Here is an 18,950-nt window from a genome sequence, read left to right as displayed (position 1 = left end):
GCCAGTTTTTCGATATATTTCGAAACCTGCACCGCAGTCCATTTTGGAGCCGTCTGTATATCAGACTTCGTCCCCAAGTGGAAAATCTTTCTTCCAGTCCACTCTGGAAGGTGTAATGACCTTAAATCGGGGTTTAAAATTCACCCTCTTGATCATTCTATCCTGCACCATACTTAGTTCTGGAATTGATTACGTGGAAGTTTGGTGTGTTTACCTCCAAACTTCCACCTTCCACCCTCTAGTAAGAGCCGCCTTTTTCACCGCAGCAATATGCAGGGGTACCTCGGCTAGTATGAATCCCAACGAAGCTGTTGGCGTGGTCCTCATAGCCCCCGTGACACCCCTAAAAACCATTGTTTGTAATTGGTCCAGTTTCTCTCTAACCGTTATCAGTTGAGTCCTAGACCACCAAACCACCACTGCATGAAGAAACCTGTGTTTTAAAATCATCTGATAGAGCCAATTGACCATATTAGGCCTTAGTCCCCACGATGACCCTATCGCCCTTCTACACGCCCAAAAAGCAGTAAAGAACCTTCCATACTGATATTCGAAATGTTCCTTCCAACTCAGCTTTTTATCTAGGATCACTCCCAGGTATTTCGCCGATTCGGAAAAGGAAATCTCTTTACCTCCTTGCCTTTTTTCCAACTTTGAATATTCTAGCTTTGGCGTTTCCGTCGCTCTCATGTCCATCTTCTTTGGGAGTGTTTCCTCCGCTTAAAGTGGCGCTCTCTTTCCTCCTCCCGGTCATTGTGGTTACATTCCGCACCGCTGAGAACGCATGCCAAATCGAAGGCTGGTATTGTAAAGATTATATCTGCTTGGATACCCGGTCACAGTTGATTCATTAGTAAAGATATAGCTGCTATGGACATAAGCAAGTGTAAACATAAATAAATAATTGTATTTCAGGTTGTAGACTTAGACAATAGTCTAGAAAATACAAGACAAGAATTTGCCAAATTACGAGCCCGAGCTGATGAAGAGGATGAAAGATGGCGTGGAAGAGAACAAGAATTATTAATAAGACTCGAAGACAGCAGATGTCGAGAAAGAAAACTTGAGGATCAGAAACACAATTTAGAAGTTTGCCTTGCCGATGCATCTCAACAAATTCAAGAACTTAAGGTTTTTAATTTAATTAAAAATATCTTTCAATATTTAAAAATATTTACCCTGGCACAAAGTAGTCTTTTAATTTGATGTTTTATTATTAATTCCAGGCTCGTCTAGGTGGTTCAGAAGGAAGAGTACGAGCATTAGATGCCCAGTTAGGTCAATTAGAAGTTTTAAAAAAAGAAGTAGAACAAAAATTAAGTAGCGTTGGCACAACTCTACGTCGTATTGCTGGAATTCAATTGGATGGAAGTGTCAATATGCCATTTAAAATTACAAGTCCTTCACGAAGATGGAGTCCAGTTCGCAGTAGGTTCATTCATTAATTATCCTGGATAAGGAATAATAATTAAAAACAATTAATTAATTTTTAGTGCAAGATCATGGAAATGCTGGTCGTGATATTGTACTCGACGTTGATCCAGAAGTTGTAAGAAAGGGAGTCAGATCGTTAATGCAACAAGTCGCCCAAATTGAAAGAGAAAGAGTAAATATGATGATATTTAATACAATAATAAAAAATAATTAATTCTCTTCAATATTTACAATTCTGAACAAAATTCTATTTCGATTTTTAATCTAGGATGACTATTTTACTGAAATAGAGAATATGAAGAAGCAACTAATGGAAGCTGGTGATAACTCAAATAAAACAGATATGAAACTTAATAATTTACTCATCAATATTAGGACTATGCAAGAGGAGAAAAATGTTCTCGAATCAAAACTCTCTCAAAAAGATGCTGTTTGCCAAGCGCAGGTATTACAGAATATTTAAAAATATATTTAGTCGCCTAAAGTGTTTACATTATTTTGCAAAGTGTTTTGACAATTATTTCAGATGGAGGCTTTACATCATAAAACGTCCGAAGTCGAACACTTGAGAGAGAGAGTAACCACTTTGGAGTTAACAGTTAGCAGTGAAACTGAAGAGAAATCGCAATATGAAGTAAATTTTTATCACTATTTGTAAAAAGTATTATTTATTATGAAAAATAGAACTATTTAAAATCTAATATTGTGTTCAGGATAAATTGGAGAAGCTAAAGCAGTTTACGAGTAAATTAGAATTTGAAAAGCGAAGTTTACAAGACGAACTTGGCAAAACTGAGGCTAGGGCAACAAAATTGGAACTGCAACGAATGTCTCTCGAAGGAGATCTTCAACGATTACAGATGATCCTCCAAGAAAAGGAGGCTCATATTCAGGTAAAATTGTACAAATAATATTTTTTTCCTTTAAAGATTCTCAAAGCATAATTTGTATTTTCTTAATAGAAACTTCATGAACGATCAGAAGCACAGACAAGAACAATGACAACTCTAGAAGAACGTTGCGGTTCCTTAAATTCAACAATTGAGCAATTAAATCAAACACTCCAAAGATCATCAAATACGGAAAGTGATCTAAGAAATGAAATTAATTCTCTTCAGAGGAACCTCATGGAAATTACTGTAGCTTCACAAAGCAATAATGATAAACTCAAACAAGTATGTGCGTTACCATTTAATAATAGAATTTTTTTTAATAAAAATAGAAAATAATTCTTTAATATAAATTACAGTCACAAAAGCAGGTATCAAATTTAGAAAACGAACGTCGAATTTTAACTGAAAGATTAGAATCGGCCCAACAAGCAGTCGGTGAACTAAGGCGCAATAACCAAACCCTTGGAGATCAAAATGTAAGATTACAGAACGAAATATCGAATAATGAAGTTGTCCGTTCAGGTCTAGAGGCTCAATTGCGATTATCGAACTGGCCTCATGAAGAGCGAACGAATAAGGAAGAAGAATTAGTACGACAGGTTCAATCGGCACAGAGAGACAGAAGCGAACTTAAAGGAAAAGTTGATGCTTTGCACGATAAGGTATTTAACAATTGTAACGATAGCATTTAAAGTCTAACGCGAGAAATTGAAAAGAAGCTTTGCTCCTCTACTGGATGGAAAGCATTTAGTGTTGAGTTCGCTTTCTGTCAGCGTAAGGTGCACCTCGAGGCAAGTCGGTAGGCGAACTGATTGAAAAGGTTGAGCGCGCGAGTATAAGAGCGCGATGAGAGCGAGTGGTGGGGGAGAGAGTGCGACGCGAGCTTCATGCGCAGTCGTCAGTCTCTCTCTGACTGCAAGTCCGGCCAGTAAATCCTTTGTCAACAAAAACTATGAACATAACAATTAGTAATAATCACTATCAATTTTTTCAGGTAAAGCATTTGGAGTCCGATAAACGAAATTTAGAACGTCAATTAGCATCCATTCGACCTGGAAGTGTTCGAAGTAAGAGTTACGAGCGACCTGAAAAAGCACACGTCGAATTATTGGGTTCTTGTGCAACCATCGAAAATTTAGAGCAAGAAAATCGAGATCTTCGACTACGAATTCGAAGACTAGAAACACAATTGTCCGAAAAGGAAGCGGAACTCCTGCGGGTCAAGTCAATAAACATACATTCGCATTCTTCATTGGATTTATCGCGAACTCGAAGTAGCGAATTAGAGAGACTTAGAGCGGCACAATTGCAAGCTGAAAAATTACTCGAAGCCAGAGAACAAAGTCATCGACAACAAGTTTTGAGACTTGAGAATCAGGTACAATCCATTGGAGAATTATTCCTAAAATTTATCAATAAACTCTGTTTGTTAATCCAGACAAATGCTATAGTACTCCTAATTTTCTAGTCGTTCTGTTTATTCAACCAAAATTTTTTTAGATTCAGTTGCTACGAGATCAACTAAATCAGGAAATAAAACGTCGTCAATTGTACGTTTACCGCAGTACTCAAGCTGGTCGTGAAATGCAACAATTGCGACAAGCTTTAGGTGATTCTCTGAGGACTGTATCACAAGATCCATCATTAGACGCTGTCTTATTAGAACATGAAGCTCGAAAATTGGATTCAACTCTAACTAGCACTGCCAGTTTACCTCCATCATTAGCCCTTCCTCCACCACCATCATACGATTTAAAATCATCATCTCCATCTCGTTTTAAGTAAATCGATATTTCCCATTCTCTTAGAAAGTGAAAAATCTTTTTAGACAGAATAAATCTAAACGTGGTAATAATTTACAGTCAGTCAGCAAATAAATGATCTCATTTTCAGTAAAATTTTCCCATCGCTGATCTCATCGTATACAGTTTTATATATATACTATTAATATTTTCAATTTCCCCTGAAGAAAAATTTAATATTCCAAAGGGTTTTACTGTAATAGATTTTTTGTATTTATTCAAACTTTTTGATGATCGTTTTTTATCAAACAGATTTTGATAAAAATATTTCTGTCAAAGTTTATCAAAGTTGTATTAATGCTTCCAAAAAAAAAATTTTTTTATTCATCCAAAATTTTTTACAAAAAAACTTTCTAATCGCCTAGACTTCAAGATTAGGAAACAATGATTGGCTGAAGTTTCATGACCAATAAAAATAGTCAATTTTCTGCATTTATCAATCAAAAAAAAAAAAAAAAAATGCAGAGACAGTTATTGAATCTGAAAAAACAAATCATTTTTTAAAAAAGTAAGATTATCTTACGTGAAATCCGTCCATGTTTATTGAAAATATCCAACAAAAAAAAACATCTAGTTATTTTAGATTAAATAAAGATCCGTGTTATTGTGCGACAAGAAAAATAAGAAAAATAAATGAGAATTTAAAATGTATACTAAATCGTCGGTAGTAAAAAAAAAAATGCTTTGTTTCGTCTCATCATTGAGACCAAAATGAAACAATCAAACAAGAGCAGTCTACAAAAAAAGAAATGCTTCTACGATTTTTACTGTAATGTCACCAACAATTAAAAGAAAAATTGACACGTGATGTAAATTTTTAGAGAATTGAGAGAACGATAGAAATTTGTAAAAGTAGATTGACAAAGAAAAAAGTGGATTGTGTCTGTTCTTTATCATTGAGAATATAGACATTCAGTCCAACTGTATTATTCGCACTTTATTCATGATGCCGATAGATCCACGGATCTAAAAATTTGTTTTTAATTTTATAAATCAAATCTGTAGAAGTGAGTAAATCAACGATGAGAAAGCGACCACAAAGAAAGAAAGGGGGGGGGGGTTGGTTAGAAAAGAATGATTGGGGGGTCGCTTCTTCTAGTTCAACTATTCACTTCTACAGGACTTAAAATAATATTTAAATAATTTAAAGATTATTGAGAAAAAAAATTATTAACGTTAATTTATTACAAATATTATCCAATTGTAAATTTTAATATTTTGTTTAATTTCTAAAATTTTTTTTTAATAAAAATTTGTTCTTCAAATAAAGTGATGATGTTAGTGACGCTGATAAGAAAACACTCCAATTATTTATTCTAATTCAGTACATTCAACATACAATTATATTTTCAAATTAATTTTAAAATCATCTTTCAATTAAAATTCTATTCTCTTATAATTCACTTCACTTTTATTTGATTGTAATAATATAATTTGAAATTTAATTTAATATTTATTATAATTTCAACTATAAGAGACTTAAAACTAAAGTTTAATTTTTCTTTTCCTGTGTACTGAATTAAATTATTGAAATAAATAAAAGAGAAATCATGTAATGAAAATAATTTGTTAATGCACCGTAATGCAAAAGTCGCAGTTAGTGCAATAGTTGAAGAAAAAAAATTGTCGCCTTAAAAGCGTTTTAAAATTGTGTGGAGAGCGTAATATAGTATAAACAATTGTATTTTTTAACGCAAAAGTTTTTTTTTATTACATAAACACAGAAATTTACATTATTCATCATACAAAAATTTTTTTTTTCGGTTTAATCGATTGTTTATAAGATAATGTTTTTTGTAACAAAAAGAAAACAAATAAACTGGATATGAGCTTCCGCGCATTTTATTGCTTTTTTATTTAATTGTTTATTCATTTTCGTTACTAACAAACTTCGCACTAGATAATTTTAAAGATTTATTTCGACTAATTTTATGCAAATTTTAATTTAAATAATTGAATTCCTAAGAAATTTCTATTATTCATGAAAAAAATTGAATTCTTACGAAGATTTTTACAAAAATTTTTTTTAATAATTGAATTCTGTTTGGAAATTTTATGAAAATAGTACATAGATATTAAAAATCATTGAATTGCAAAAAGTTTTTAAAAATAATTAAATTTTACAAAGAATTTTAATAAATTTTTTGACAATAATTGAATGTCCGCGTAGCGTATTTTATCAAATTTTTTTGAAAATAATTGAATTCTGCAAAGAATTTTATTAAAATGCCTCAAAATAATTAGATTTTCGAGAATTATTTTGTTATTTATCGTCATAATTAAATTCTTGGGAAGAATTTTATTAAAATCTACAAGAATAATTTAATTACTTCAAAAAAATTTAATTAAAATTTTATTTAAAATAATTGTTTTCTTTCGAATAATTTTATTAAAATATTTAAAAATAATTGAATTCTTGTGAAAAATTGTAACATTTTTGTTAATAATTGAATTCTTCTAAAGAATTTAAAAAACACATTTTTTTTAATAATACATTTTTTCGAGAAATTGAAATTAAATTTTTAAGAATAATTACATTTCTCGAGCAACTACTGCAAAATTTTGTTAAAAATAATTGAAATCCTGTGATAAATTTTATTATTTATAAAAATAATTAAATAGTTGCTAAGAATTTCATTAAAATTTTCAAAAATAATTAAATGCCTGAGAAGAATATTATTATTTATGAAAATAATTGAATTTCTTTGAAAAATTTTGTTATTTTTGACAATAATTGAATTCTTCATGAGAATTTTATAAACATTGTTTTCAATAATTAATTTTTTCGAAATATAATTTATATTATGAAACTTTTATTTTAAATAATTGAAGTCTTGTGGAAACTTTTATTTATGAAAATAATTGAATTTTTCTATTAAATTAAAATTCTATTAATTTAAAATAGTATATTAAATGTAATTGAAATTATCTAATCTAATATCTAATTGTAAATTTATTTGAATATTATTTAGTCGAATAGTTACAAGTAATTAATTATTTAATAATAATCCGATAGAATAATATTAATTTTTAACAATTTGACAGCAAATTTACGAAAAAATGTTTTTTTTCCTATATAAAATACATGTTAAAGTTCATGGCCTTACAGACACTATTAAATATTAATTTAAAAAAAAAATAATTTCATTTTATTCTATTTCGGACATAATGAGGAAGTGAAATAACGAAAATTCGAAAAGTCCACTTTTAACGTCCACCGTAATTTGTAGTATACAATAAAATAATAAAGGTGATTGTGAAGTGTAAGTGTTTCTTTATTCACAAATTGATTATTATATATGAAAAATAACTATTATTTTCAATTGATGACTGTAATATAATAAAACTTACTTTTACATTATTATACACTTTAATATAGCTTTAAAGAAAAATGAACTATTGTTGTAGTAAAACGTATGCAGAAAATAAATGTGTACTCAACATCAGAATATATTTAAGATGATTCAACATTTTATATATATATATATATATATATATATATATATAAAAATGTAGATTATTACTCATACATATGATGCCAGAAAAGAAACTCCACATTTGAGCTATAGTTAAAACATTCAGTGAATTGTGAGCCTCAGAAAGTTTTCTACAGTGATCGGTACAAGTCGTTTATTTTTTTAAATTTAACATAGTTTAATTAAATTATTTTCTCAATGTATTTTATTCTTTTTAAATTAAATTAAAATTATTAGATAATTTTTTCATATTATTAAAATTAAAATTAGAAAAACTAAAGAAAACACGTTGGAAATTTTTCAAAACACGTGGATTAAAAATAATTTTTTAATTATAACAATTGTCCAATTGACGCGGTGAGTGGAAACTTCTTCTTTTTTATTGTAATAAATTATATCTGCTTATAAATAATTTATAATATTACGCTTTTGTTTTTTTTCCAACTAAAAAAATATTTGCTTTATTACGAGAGAAAATTTGTGTAATAACAACACAATAATTTTTGTTTTTTGTATAGTAAAAAATTTAATAGTTTTAGATAATTGGTTTTTTACGTGAAGTAATTATAATTGAAAAATATTTATTTACAGGGAAAAAAATAAAATGAATTCTAATTTAGTAATGCCTATTTGCGATGACTATATTCCACCAAATACAGTTTATGTTCCAACAACAACATATAATTCATCATCTTCTATTGACTTCTCTTTCATAAGTACAAGATACGGTTCACTAAAACTATTACAACAGGTATTATTGTTTTTTGTTTTAATTTTTAGATATAATTAATAAATTAAATGAATTATATTTATCATTATTAAGTTATTGATATTATTTAAATTTTTTCAGTTGTTTATCTGTTTTGGAACAATAACATTTATTTGGGGAGTAACAGATTTACCAAATGTAATAACACCGACAATGTTAATTGGTTTCTTTCTTTATTTATTTTTAATATCCACATTATTACCTGTTGTACACGTTTTAATGTGGTTCTATATACTTCATAAAGTCGAAAAATACAGCAAGTATCCATGGTATGCAATTGTAAGTAAAATAATTACATAAATTAATTAAATAACATAATTATTATAATTTAAGGCATTATATTAAAAATTACTTTTTTGGAGCATTTTAATTTTTTATTTCTAATTTATTGAGCAATATTATACAGATTAGTATTATCTTACTACTAAATAGGAAATTTACTTTAAATAGTTAAAGTAGAACACTAAAATTTTTATAATATAGAATAAATATAATTTTTAAATGATTAATTTTGTTTAATATATATTATATTTTTAAGTTTTTAAAATAATGTTTTAATATTTAAATAGTATAACTAGGTACATAATAATTAGAATAATTATAATAAAAAAATTAACGTATGAAAATATTTACATTAGATTAAGTGATTCAAGTGATTACGTTATTCGCAAGGCACAATTTTTTTCTGAATCGGAAATAAATTCTATAAAGTTCTTAGTACGTCTGTGTTTTAGAAGAAGCTCTTCTTCAATAAAAAAAAAGCTCTAATCTGAAGATAAAAATCATAAATTTATTAAAATTCAAGACACAATTTTCCTCTCAATCCATAATAAATTCTAAAAATGTTTTCGAAAAAGCTCCTCTTTAATGAAAAAAGCTCCAAATTGTCGAAAAAAAAGACCAAATCTTGTTGCGACATCATGTATTTGTACCATTTTAATTTAGCTATTTTCTCTTTTTCTTGAAATAATTGTTGTTAAAAAAAGGTATATAATAGAAATTTTGTCGTTGTTATAATTTTCATGGAGTCTTTGTGGTTTACTCTGTGTCTGTATTCGTCAATCTGTAGCAAGTCATTGTAATATTTAAATAAATTATTAGCATGTTTACATCAAATTGTCCATTGTTTGTTCATATGAAAAAAATTATTAACACAACTGAAAGTAAAAAAAAATTATCAAAATGCTTTATTTTAAATACATTTTATCCTCATATGTATGACGATTGTTCATTGATAAATAAATTCTAATAAGAAACTTAATATTTTGGATTTAATATATGAGCTGCTTCTTTATCCAAATCGTTCAACGCTGTTTGTATTTTCATCAAAGATTCCACTAAGTCATTCATTTCTAAAACAATCTCATTATTTTTATTCAATTCATCAGTTTTTTCTTTCTCCATACCAGAATTCTTTTTCACCAATTTTTCTCTATCGCCATTCTTTGATTGTGTTTCAAAATTATTTTTCATTGTCAAAACATTTTCTACTGTATTTCTCAATATTTCATCGAGACTTGATTGCAGTTCATCATTAGATTTCTTTGTAGATTCAGATGTTTGAGATTTTAAGGGAACAATTACCTCGTCAGTTGATGAATAAAATGAAAATGTTAAATCTGGAGGAATTGATGATTCTCTTGCTTCTGATTCTACTGACGAGTTTGATAGATGAGAATTATTATTCGTTTTTACATTAGAAAAGATTATTGGTGTCTTATGTAAGACTTGTACTGTTCTCTTTTCGAACATGATGTGCTTAAATAATCATTATTCAGTGAGAAGGTATTATTAAATTCTCCAGAATCGAGAAAGTGAGCTGCTTCAATTTCCAGATTTGAAAGTCCTGATTCAAGAAGCTTTAATGAATTGGATAATTCTTTTTCAATTTGTGTAATGTCTGTTGAAACTTTTCTCGATGCAATACAACTGTCTGTTAGAAAATCCTGTTCTATAATCTTTGAAAAAGTAGTAACATGATCCATTTTTAACGAAATCTCAGTTTTCTGAAACTAAAAGTTTAACCATGCTTAAATTATATTACATCCCCACCACTTTTGACAGGGTGTACATACACAATTATTATTTTTATAGTTCATTTAAATCATTTTAATTGTTTTTAGCTTCTAAATATAACTCATTTCAGTGAAATTCAGGAATAAAAATGTTAAAAAATCTTTTGGGTTGACTAAAGAAATTAAAAATTTGATTCCACTAATTTTTTTGGGTAATTGTGGAGTTTTAGTGTTTTTCTAAAGTTCTCAATATTATTGAAAGGGGTAAATATGTTTTAAGAGTAATTATTGTACTCTTAATTTACTTTTAGGGAATGGAAATAAAATAATATTGATACCCGAAATTTAAAGAAACTGGGGATAACTCTAGGGATCTTCACCTGTTTTGTCAGGGTGTTCATACACAACTACAACTAATTGGGCATTTAGAACAGTTTTTTTGTTTTCAGTCACTAAATCTAACACATTTAAGTAAAATCATTAAAGCTAATCATTAAATGTACCATAGATAGATGGTTGTTTCTCACCAGAAAAGTGAATTTAAACTTTTGTTTCTTAGATGTACCTATATGCTGAGACTCTTGATTTTCTTGCTCGAAGTCGAAAAATTTTTTTATTCTTTAATAAATTTTGTTACATTTCTTATTTTTACAAGACCCATTGTTTTTATTCGTCATTCTGTATCAGATCATTGTTATATTTATCTGGATTATTACCAAATTTACATTAAACTGTTCATCGTTCGTTGAAGAAGAGTTGTTTCCCTATACCACTCGCGTATATTATTATTACTATTATTAGAATCATTTATTATGATTATTATTATTAATATCATTATAAAAAAGATATAATCATTTTCTAATATTATAATAATTACAATAATTAGTTTCGCAAAATAATCAAATGTTTTATTTTATTTTAGGAGTTAACAATTTCCGGAATAGGATCTGCAGTTTGCTTATTATGTGCTTTCGCTCCTTTGTTCACACTGGTAAACACGTGGTCAATCTTAATAGCTTTCGCATTAGTAAGTTTATAAATTTTAGAAATGTTCTTATAGTTTAATACAAAAGAATATCAAGGAAACATGTTAGTTTCAAATTGTAATTTAATTTCAAATATTGTTGTATACTATATTAATCCATTAAATCCCATGAAGAAACCAACAATTGTATTAATTTAACAATTGGATTCATAGGCAAACTGAAAAAATATATACCTGTTTTTTTGTTTTTAATTTTCAATTGTTTAACAATAATTGTTTAAACAAATTAATAAAAATTTAGCAATTCTTAAAAACTGTTAACACCAATCTATTCTGTGTGCAATATTAAGAAAGTTTTGTATAAGTCATTTGTTTCCAAGTCGTAATTTGTTTATAAAATTGTTATAAACAAATTATGATGGATAAAGGGTGTTTCATCACAAGAATAGACAAATTAATTTTAAGTAAAATTAACAATTATTAACAATTATTGTTAAACAATTGGAAATTAAAAACAAAAAACAGGTATATCTTTTTTTTCAATTTGTCTATGAATTCCAATTGTTAAATTTACTTAAAATCCATTTGTCTATTCTTGGGATAAAACACCCTTTATCCATCATAATTTGTTTATAACAATTTTATAAAAAAAATAACGACTTGGAAATAAGTGATCCATACAAAACTTTTTTTTTCGCATAGAATTGATTAGCTGTAATAGTTTTTAAAAATTGCTAAATTTTTAATAATTTGCTTAAACAATTATTGTTAAGCAATTAGAAATTAATAACAAAAAAAAAGTTTATCTTTTTTTTCAATTTGCCTATGAATAAAATTGTTACTTTTTTAATACAATGCGGCTGGTTTCTTCATATGGGACTTAATGGGTTTAATAATGTTTTTTAAAAATAATTTTTATATTTGTTTAAATATTTTAAAAACAATTACAGATATTCACATTATTTGCCGTTGTCCTCTTCGGTTATAATTTCTATTTGGTTGATCAGAAAAAGAAGATGAAAATACCACTTCAAGCAACAGAATTTTCAATGTTCACTTCAAATCGAGCGTAAATAATAATGAAAAGATTAATTTCGAAGGTAATTGTATAATATTGCGTGTGGAGAAAAGAGTGAGAGATATTTTAGAGTGATATAATGTACTTAAAATATATTTTTTTTTAAAAAATGCAAATTACTGTATTTTCTATATATATACGATTTTTTGAAGAAATGTTTCTTTTTATTACACCATATATATATAGAAATCTGTGTTACACTGTTATAGAAAATAGTAAAAAGTGTTATTTTTCAAGCAAAAAAATTTGAAATAGTTTTGGTATTTTTTATTTAAATATTTATTTTTTATTACTAATTACCTCTGTCGTTAGTTCACATTATTTTAGTAATTTTTAGCAAATAATTTATGTTTATTAATAATTATACTACTGAATATATTTTTTTAGAATTCATTGTTGTTAACTATTATAATAATAACTATAAATTCTTTCCTAATAATGAAAGTTAATAATTTAAGGAAGTACGGAATTTAAGTATAATTGTAAAAATTTATTAATAGAATATAGGTATAATAATGTAAATAATTTAAAATACGTATGATAATATTGTTGTAAATATATATATATATATATATATATATATATATATATATATATATATATATATATATATATATATATATATATATACAATTGTAATAAAAGATACTGTCTATCATATCAGTATGGTTCCCTTTTAGATTTGCAGTCATTCTCCTTTATATCATTTTCATTTAAAAGCGCATAAATATTTGTTTAAACAATTAATTAAAATTTTTTAATAATATTTTCTTAAAACTGAAAACCAAATTGATAAGAACAACGTTTTAAATCATAAATTATTTAAAAGAATTAGAAATATATAATATCAAATATTTATGTATTTGTCAGTTCAAATGTAAATAGGAAGATAATAAAGGTACAGGGATCTTAAGTTTCTTGGCACGGTTTTGTGTACCCAGTTGAAGAATCCCGCGAATGATAAAATTTTCTGTATTCGTCATTCAGTCATACAAGAGAGAAGATAATACAAGTAGAACATTGTGCTTAAACATAAAAAATTGATTTACAAATGTTTTGTTCTTAGAGGTACGGAAATTTTTTAAATTTTCTTTATGCATAAATATTAATCTACTAAATCTAAATTAGGGAATTTAAAAATTTTTCTTCTTACCAAACATGTTTTCTCAAAATTTAACGATTAAATAGTTTTTTAAATAATCAAAATGATAGTGATAAGTAAATTTCTTAATTAGTAAATTGATTATAAAAACATTCTTTGTTGCGAAACAATAGCTTTCATTAATTGACGATTTTTCGTAGGATGTAACAGAACCTTCATTCACATATAGAAGAAATGAAAACAATGGATATTGTAAAAATAAGAAATGTAACAAAATTTATTAAAGAATAAAAAAATTTTTCGACTTCGAGCAAGAAAATCAAGGGTCTCAGCATATAGGTACATCTAAGAAGCAAAAGTTTAAATTCACTTTTCTGGTGAGTAACAACCATCTATCTATGGTACATTTAATAATTAGCTTTAATGATTTCACTTAAATGTGTTAGATTTAGTGACTGAAAACAAAAAAACTGTTCTAAATGCCCAATTAGTTGTAGTTGTGTATGAACACCCTGACAAAACAGGTGAAGATCCCTAGAGTTATCCCCAGTTTCTTTAAATTTTGGGTATCAATATATTATTTTATTTCCATTCCTTAAAAGTAAATTAAGAGTACAATAATTACTCTCAAAACATATTTACCCCTTTCAATAATATTGAGAACTTTAGAAAAACACTAAAACTCCACAATTACCCAAAAAAATTAGTGGAATCAAATTTTTAATTTCTTTAGTCAACCCAAAAGATTTTTTAACATTTTTATTCCTGAATTTCACTTAAATGAGTTATATTTAGAAGCTAAAAACAATTAAAATGATTTAAATGAACTATAAAAATAATAATTGTGTATGTACACCCTGTCAAAAGTGGTGGGGATGTAATATAATTTAAGCATGGTTAAACTTTTAGTTTCAGAAAACTGAGATTTCGTCAAAAATGGATCATGTTACTACTTTTTCAAAGATTATAGAACAGGATTTTCTAACAGACAGTTGTATTGCATCGAGAAAAGTTTCAACAGACATTACACAAATTGAAAAAGAATTATCCAATTCATTAAAGCTACTTGAATCAGGACTGTCAAATCTGGAAATTGAAGCAGCTCACTTTCTCGATTCTGGAGAATTTAATAATACCTTCTCACTGAATAATGATTATTTAAGCACATCATGTTCGAATTTTGATAAACAGAGAACAGTACAAGTCTTACATAAGACACCAATAATCTTTTCTAATGTGAAAACGAATAATAATTCTCATCTATCAAACTCGTCAGTAGAATCAGAAGCAAGAGAATCATCAATTCCTCCAGATTTAACATTTTCATTTTATTCATCAACTGACGAGGTAATTGTTCCCTTAAAATCTCAAACATCTGAATCTACAAAGAAATCTAATGATGAACTGCAATCAAATCTCGATGAAATATTGAGAAATACAGTAGAAAATGTTTTGACAATGAAAAATAATTTTGAAACACAATCAAAGAATGGCGATAGAGAAAAATTGGTGAAAAAGAATTCTGGTATGGAGAAAGAAAAAACTGATGAATTGAATAAAAATAATGAGATTGTTTTAGAAATGAATGACTTAGTGGAATCTTTGATGAAAATACAAACAGCGTTGAACGATTTAGATAAAGAAGCAGCTCATATATTAAATCCAAAATATTAAATCGTTTCTCATTAGAATTTATTTATCAATGAACAATCGTCATACATATGAGGATAAAATGTATTTAAAATAAAGCATTTTGATAATTTTTTTTACTTTCAGTTGTGTTAATAATTTTTTTCATATGAACAAACAATGGACAATTTGATATAAACATGCTAATAATTTATTTAAATATTACAATGACTTGCTACAGATTGACGAATACAGACACAGAGTAAATCACAAAGACTCCATGAAAATTATAACAACGACAAATTTTCTATCATATACCTTTTTTTAACAACAATTATTTCAAGAAAAAGAGAAAATAGCTAAATTAAAATGGGACAAATACGGGGGTGATGTCAACAAATGGCTGTTGATTATTGCGTGTCAATCCAATATCTCACCATTGATCAAGAAATACGTAGGGAAATGTGTCTAGGTTTTTGACCCATAAATTGTAAATGGGTAAACAAAATTGTAAATAAAATATACAGTTCGAAAAGTAACTTAAATACGCAACTTTTTTTTTAAAGAAAGTATAGTGTTTAGATGGACTCAAAAAAAGTTATAATCAATTTTCCGAGCACATCGGTTTTTTCAAAAAAAAGAAAATATTTCCAGTTGTGAGACACATATTAAAAATTGCTAAAATTTAAAAAGTTTGACATAAAACATTATGTTTAGTAGAAATAATTGAATATATTATTATATACTAAATAATAATTTTTATTCGCCAAAATAATGACTATCAAATAAACACAATTTAATAGCTTCAACAATTAGAGCATTAAAATTGATTTCTTCTGAATCGGTTGATTTTCTTCCACTTGGCATGCCCAAAAATACAAGAAAAAAATCAAAACAACATTTAAATAGCAGTATGCCTGCAAAGATCTCTAATATAAAAATTTTATCACCCACTTTTTTCTTAAAATATTTAATAAATTAACATATTTCGTTGTAAGTAAGTGGGTCAATCTATTATATTTCACATGAAAATTATTGTTAATAATGAATTGTACAGATGTTATAAATCAATAATAATAGAAATATAACATAAAATATGTCACAACGAATGCAGGTGAAATAAATTGGATAGTAAGGGGAAAGTGATAGAATAACATGACATTAAGTACCTAAAATCCACATGCTCTTTATTTGAATAACACTTTCGACCTTATCACAAAATTTGATTATTATTATTATTATTATTATTATTAAGTTGTCAAAGATTTATAAGATAAATTTATTAAATTTTTGTCAATTTCTAAAAAGAGGCGTAAAATAATACACTGTTGACGCGTGTCAATTCAATACTCATATCGCTATTATATTTACATTACTTGTCATGGAAGAGCTTTTGTCTTAAAACAACACAAAACAGTACATCGTGGAGTTTCCTTTTGTAACATACTAAAACAAATCGCAGAGTGTGAATTATTTCTTTGAAGGAAATTTATAAATATGTAAAAAAATGGCCAGTTTTCTATCATAAAAGAAAAATTATATTTATTAAAATAATTATTTTTTAAATATATAAAAATATCAAAAATATTATTTAATAATATTTTCTCTCTCTCTCTCTCTCTCTCTCTCTCTCTCTCTCTCTCTCTCCCTTTGTGAATCGAAAAGGTAAGTATAGGTATTTTTATGCTTATCTATACTGGTGAAAATAATACAAAGTATACTTTTTTTTATTATATACATAAAAGAAAAAGGCTAAGAAATTTTACATTATAGATACGTGGATTATTTAATTTTTGTTTATCTAAATTATCGATGTTAAAAAAATAAGATAAAGATTACATATGATGATAATTTAAAATAGAAAACTTTTTTTTTTACAAGAAGATCTGTTCTGAAATTAATAAAATTTCTTTTCTAATTTGTTAATTTCTTAAAAAAAATTTTTTAGTAATAGAAAAATAAATTTTTTAGAAAAGCAGAATGCAGAATTCAGCATCATCATCAACAAGAAATACTCGCGATCTCAATCGTCAAATAATTCGACTCGATTGTTCATATTTTATGACAACACGTGGATTATTAAAACTTTTCGAGCAGGTAAATATAATAAAATTTATTATTGAAATGCGATTTTGAAATAATTTTAGAGATTAAATTCAATAGAAAAAGAAAGTAAAATAAATTTGTAAATTATTTTTTCAATTTAATTTTTAAATTTACTTTCTTATAAAATTAAATTTTTTTTAGATATTCACTGTAGTGGCTGCTGTTTCATTTTTCTTTTCCTGTACTTTTCATTACCATTGTGATCTTTCGTATAAAGGAATAAATTTGAATCTTCCTAAGGAAATTAAATTGGTTATGTCACTTGGCTATGTTTTTTATAGACTGGCACCTTATGCCTTAGGCTGTAGTGTAAATTTTTTAATGTTATTATATTTATTTCATATTGTTGAGAGATATAACACAATACCTTGGTATACGATTGTAAGTAAAAAGAATTTTAAAAAATTTTATTATTATTATTATTATTATTATTATTATTATTTAGTATTGAATTATTTTTTCTTGTCTTTTGACTTATTCAACACTTTTTTAATTAGAAAATTAGAAAATAAAGACATAAACAAAGTGCGAAGAATAAATTTTTTTTTTATTTAAAATTTCTATTTTCCAGGAATATATTGTGTGTGCAATATGCGCCATCTTAAGTATTGTTTGCGCAACATTGGCAATTTTAGTTTGTTCGGATTTGAATAAATTTAATTATCAAGTGGATGATACATTCATTGTAGCAGCTGTAAGTTAATTTTTCAGTAATATTTTTAATTTAAAAATATTTTTGGAAAAAAATTCGAGGGGAATTGAACCCGGGTTCGACGAACAAAAATCAAATCTTGCCCCTTTTCTACTCATAAAATCAATTTCAAGTATAAAGGACAATATTTTTTTTTTCTCTGATTGTTTAGGTTGTTATTTATTTTTCCAGTGCTTTTCATGTGGAGCTACAATTCTATTTATTTGGGACATTATATTGATATACCTGAGACAAAAGAAAAAAATGTCACCTCAAGAATAAAAAAAAAGTCCTATGAGATAAACATTTTAAGTTTGAGGCAAAGTTGCGAACATTGCATTGTAAGCTTAATGCAATATTTCTGCAAGAAATAACTAACTGCGGTTAGTTTCGAGAATATTCGACTGTCACAAATGAATTGACGCCTAACAATGGTCTTAACATCTATGAGACCGGTTTTATTAAAAGACTGCGGACTACCTGCCTGCGAGAATTAGAGAGGACCCTTCAGTAATTTTAGTACAACTCGAAAACTATTTATTGTATTTACTTAAAATTTTTAGGGAATATTTTCAAGACATATTATTAGAGATAGGTTTCAAATTTTTCAATAGTGAATAATAAATTCCTCATTTTCCGTATTATTCGTCATTATACCGAAAATTCATCATAAAATAAATGTTAACAATACTTTCACTTGACTTCTTTCGACTCATTATAATTTATAAATGTCTCTTTGACTACAATCTTGTAGCATTTGAAATTGTTTACAAATAAATAAATTTTTTCAAGTTTGAGATATATTGTTATTAAAAAAAAAAAAAAAAAAAAAAAAAAAAAAAAAAAAAAAAAAAAAATTCTTTACTTTGCTTTATAAATAAACCAAAAATTAAATAATTGTAGAATTTATCACTCGGTAAAAGATAATATAAAATGTCAAAACTATTAATCCTCCAAGTCAAATAAAAAT

At 26.5% G+C, this 18,950-nt stretch overlaps 4 protein-coding genes across 6 annotated transcripts in view; 3 read left to right on the top strand and 1 right to left on the bottom strand.

The window, feature by feature from the left end:
* The window catches only part of LOC122505770 (rootletin), a 33,800-nt gene extending 28,256 nt beyond the window's left edge, over positions 1 to 5,544 (top strand). For all 3 annotated transcript variants that reach the window (XM_043617589.1, XM_043617590.1, XM_043617592.1), the window contains 10 exons: positions 916 to 1,131; positions 1,227 to 1,428; positions 1,494 to 1,606; positions 1,703 to 1,879; positions 1,961 to 2,068; positions 2,148 to 2,327; positions 2,397 to 2,609; positions 2,684 to 2,989; positions 3,322 to 3,705; positions 3,828 to 5,544. In XM_043617589.1, the coding sequence (XP_043473524.1) occupies positions 916 to 1,131; positions 1,227 to 1,428; positions 1,494 to 1,606; positions 1,703 to 1,879; positions 1,961 to 2,068; positions 2,148 to 2,327; positions 2,397 to 2,609; positions 2,684 to 2,989; positions 3,322 to 3,705; positions 3,828 to 4,112 (2,184 nt within the window). In that variant the 3' untranslated portion in view covers positions 4,113 to 5,544. The remainder of the gene's footprint in view (positions 1 to 915; positions 1,132 to 1,226; positions 1,429 to 1,493; positions 1,607 to 1,702; positions 1,880 to 1,960; positions 2,069 to 2,147; positions 2,328 to 2,396; positions 2,610 to 2,683; positions 2,990 to 3,321; positions 3,706 to 3,827) is intronic.
* A 2,364-nt stretch (positions 5,545 to 7,908) lies between these two features.
* On the top strand, positions 7,909 to 18,681 carry LOC122505791. The gene is made up of 7 exons (XM_043617628.1): positions 7,909 to 7,962; positions 8,197 to 8,356; positions 8,456 to 8,653; positions 17,155 to 17,280; positions 17,431 to 17,670; positions 17,861 to 17,983; positions 18,173 to 18,681. Exons 2-7 carry the CDS (start codon positions 8,210 to 8,212, stop codon positions 18,260 to 18,262), a joined length of 924 nt encoding a protein of 307 aa, XP_043473563.1. The 5' UTR covers positions 7,909 to 7,962; positions 8,197 to 8,209; the 3' UTR covers positions 18,263 to 18,681.
* LOC122505793 lies at positions 8,973 to 11,043 on the bottom strand. Its single transcript, XM_043617631.1, has 2 exons — positions 10,917 to 11,043; positions 8,973 to 10,386 (listed from the first exon to the last, which is right to left on the bottom strand). Exon 2 carries the CDS (start codon positions 10,124 to 10,126, stop codon positions 9,632 to 9,634), a length of 495 nt encoding a protein of 164 aa, XP_043473566.1. The 5' UTR covers positions 10,127 to 10,386; positions 10,917 to 11,043; the 3' UTR covers positions 8,973 to 9,631.
* Positions 13,318 to 15,323, top strand: LOC122505792. The gene is made up of 3 exons (XM_043617630.1): positions 13,318 to 13,520; positions 13,755 to 13,931; positions 14,464 to 15,323. Exon 3 carries the CDS (start codon positions 14,491 to 14,493, stop codon positions 15,226 to 15,228), a length of 738 nt encoding a protein of 245 aa, XP_043473565.1. The 5' UTR covers positions 13,318 to 13,520; positions 13,755 to 13,931; positions 14,464 to 14,490; the 3' UTR covers positions 15,229 to 15,323.
* Positions 18,682 to 18,950: the final 269 nt, after the last annotated feature.

The sequence above is a fragment of the Leptopilina heterotoma genome, unplaced genomic scaffold, assembly GCF_015476425.1.
Source record: "Leptopilina heterotoma isolate Lh14 unplaced genomic scaffold, ASM1547642v1 Lhet_369, whole genome shotgun sequence".
NCBI lineage: Eukaryota > Metazoa > Arthropoda > Insecta > Hymenoptera > Figitidae > Leptopilina > Leptopilina heterotoma.
The sequence above is the reverse complement of the archived record's forward strand: the minus strand, read 5'-3'. Positions and strand labels throughout refer to the sequence as shown.

Bases quoted from the DNA above. Each gene is read 5' to 3' on its own strand.
- LOC122505791 (XM_043617628.1), top strand. From the start codon at position 8,210: ATGAATTCTAATTTAGTAATGCCTATTTGCGATGACTATATTCCACCA. The intron at 8,357-8,455 runs GTATTATTGTTT...AAATTTTTTCAG, and splicing joins CACTAAAACTATTACAACAG to TTGTTTATCTGTTTTGGAAC. The intron at 17,671-17,860 runs GTAAGTAAAAAG...TCTATTTTCCAG, and splicing joins CAATACCTTGGTATACGATT to GAATATATTGTGTGTGCAAT.
- LOC122505793 (XM_043617631.1), bottom strand. From the start codon at position 10,126: ATGTTCGAAAAGAGAACAGTACAAGTCTTACATAAGACACCAATAATC.
- LOC122505792 (XM_043617630.1), top strand. From the start codon at position 14,491: ATGGATCATGTTACTACTTTTTCAAAGATTATAGAACAGGATTTTCTA.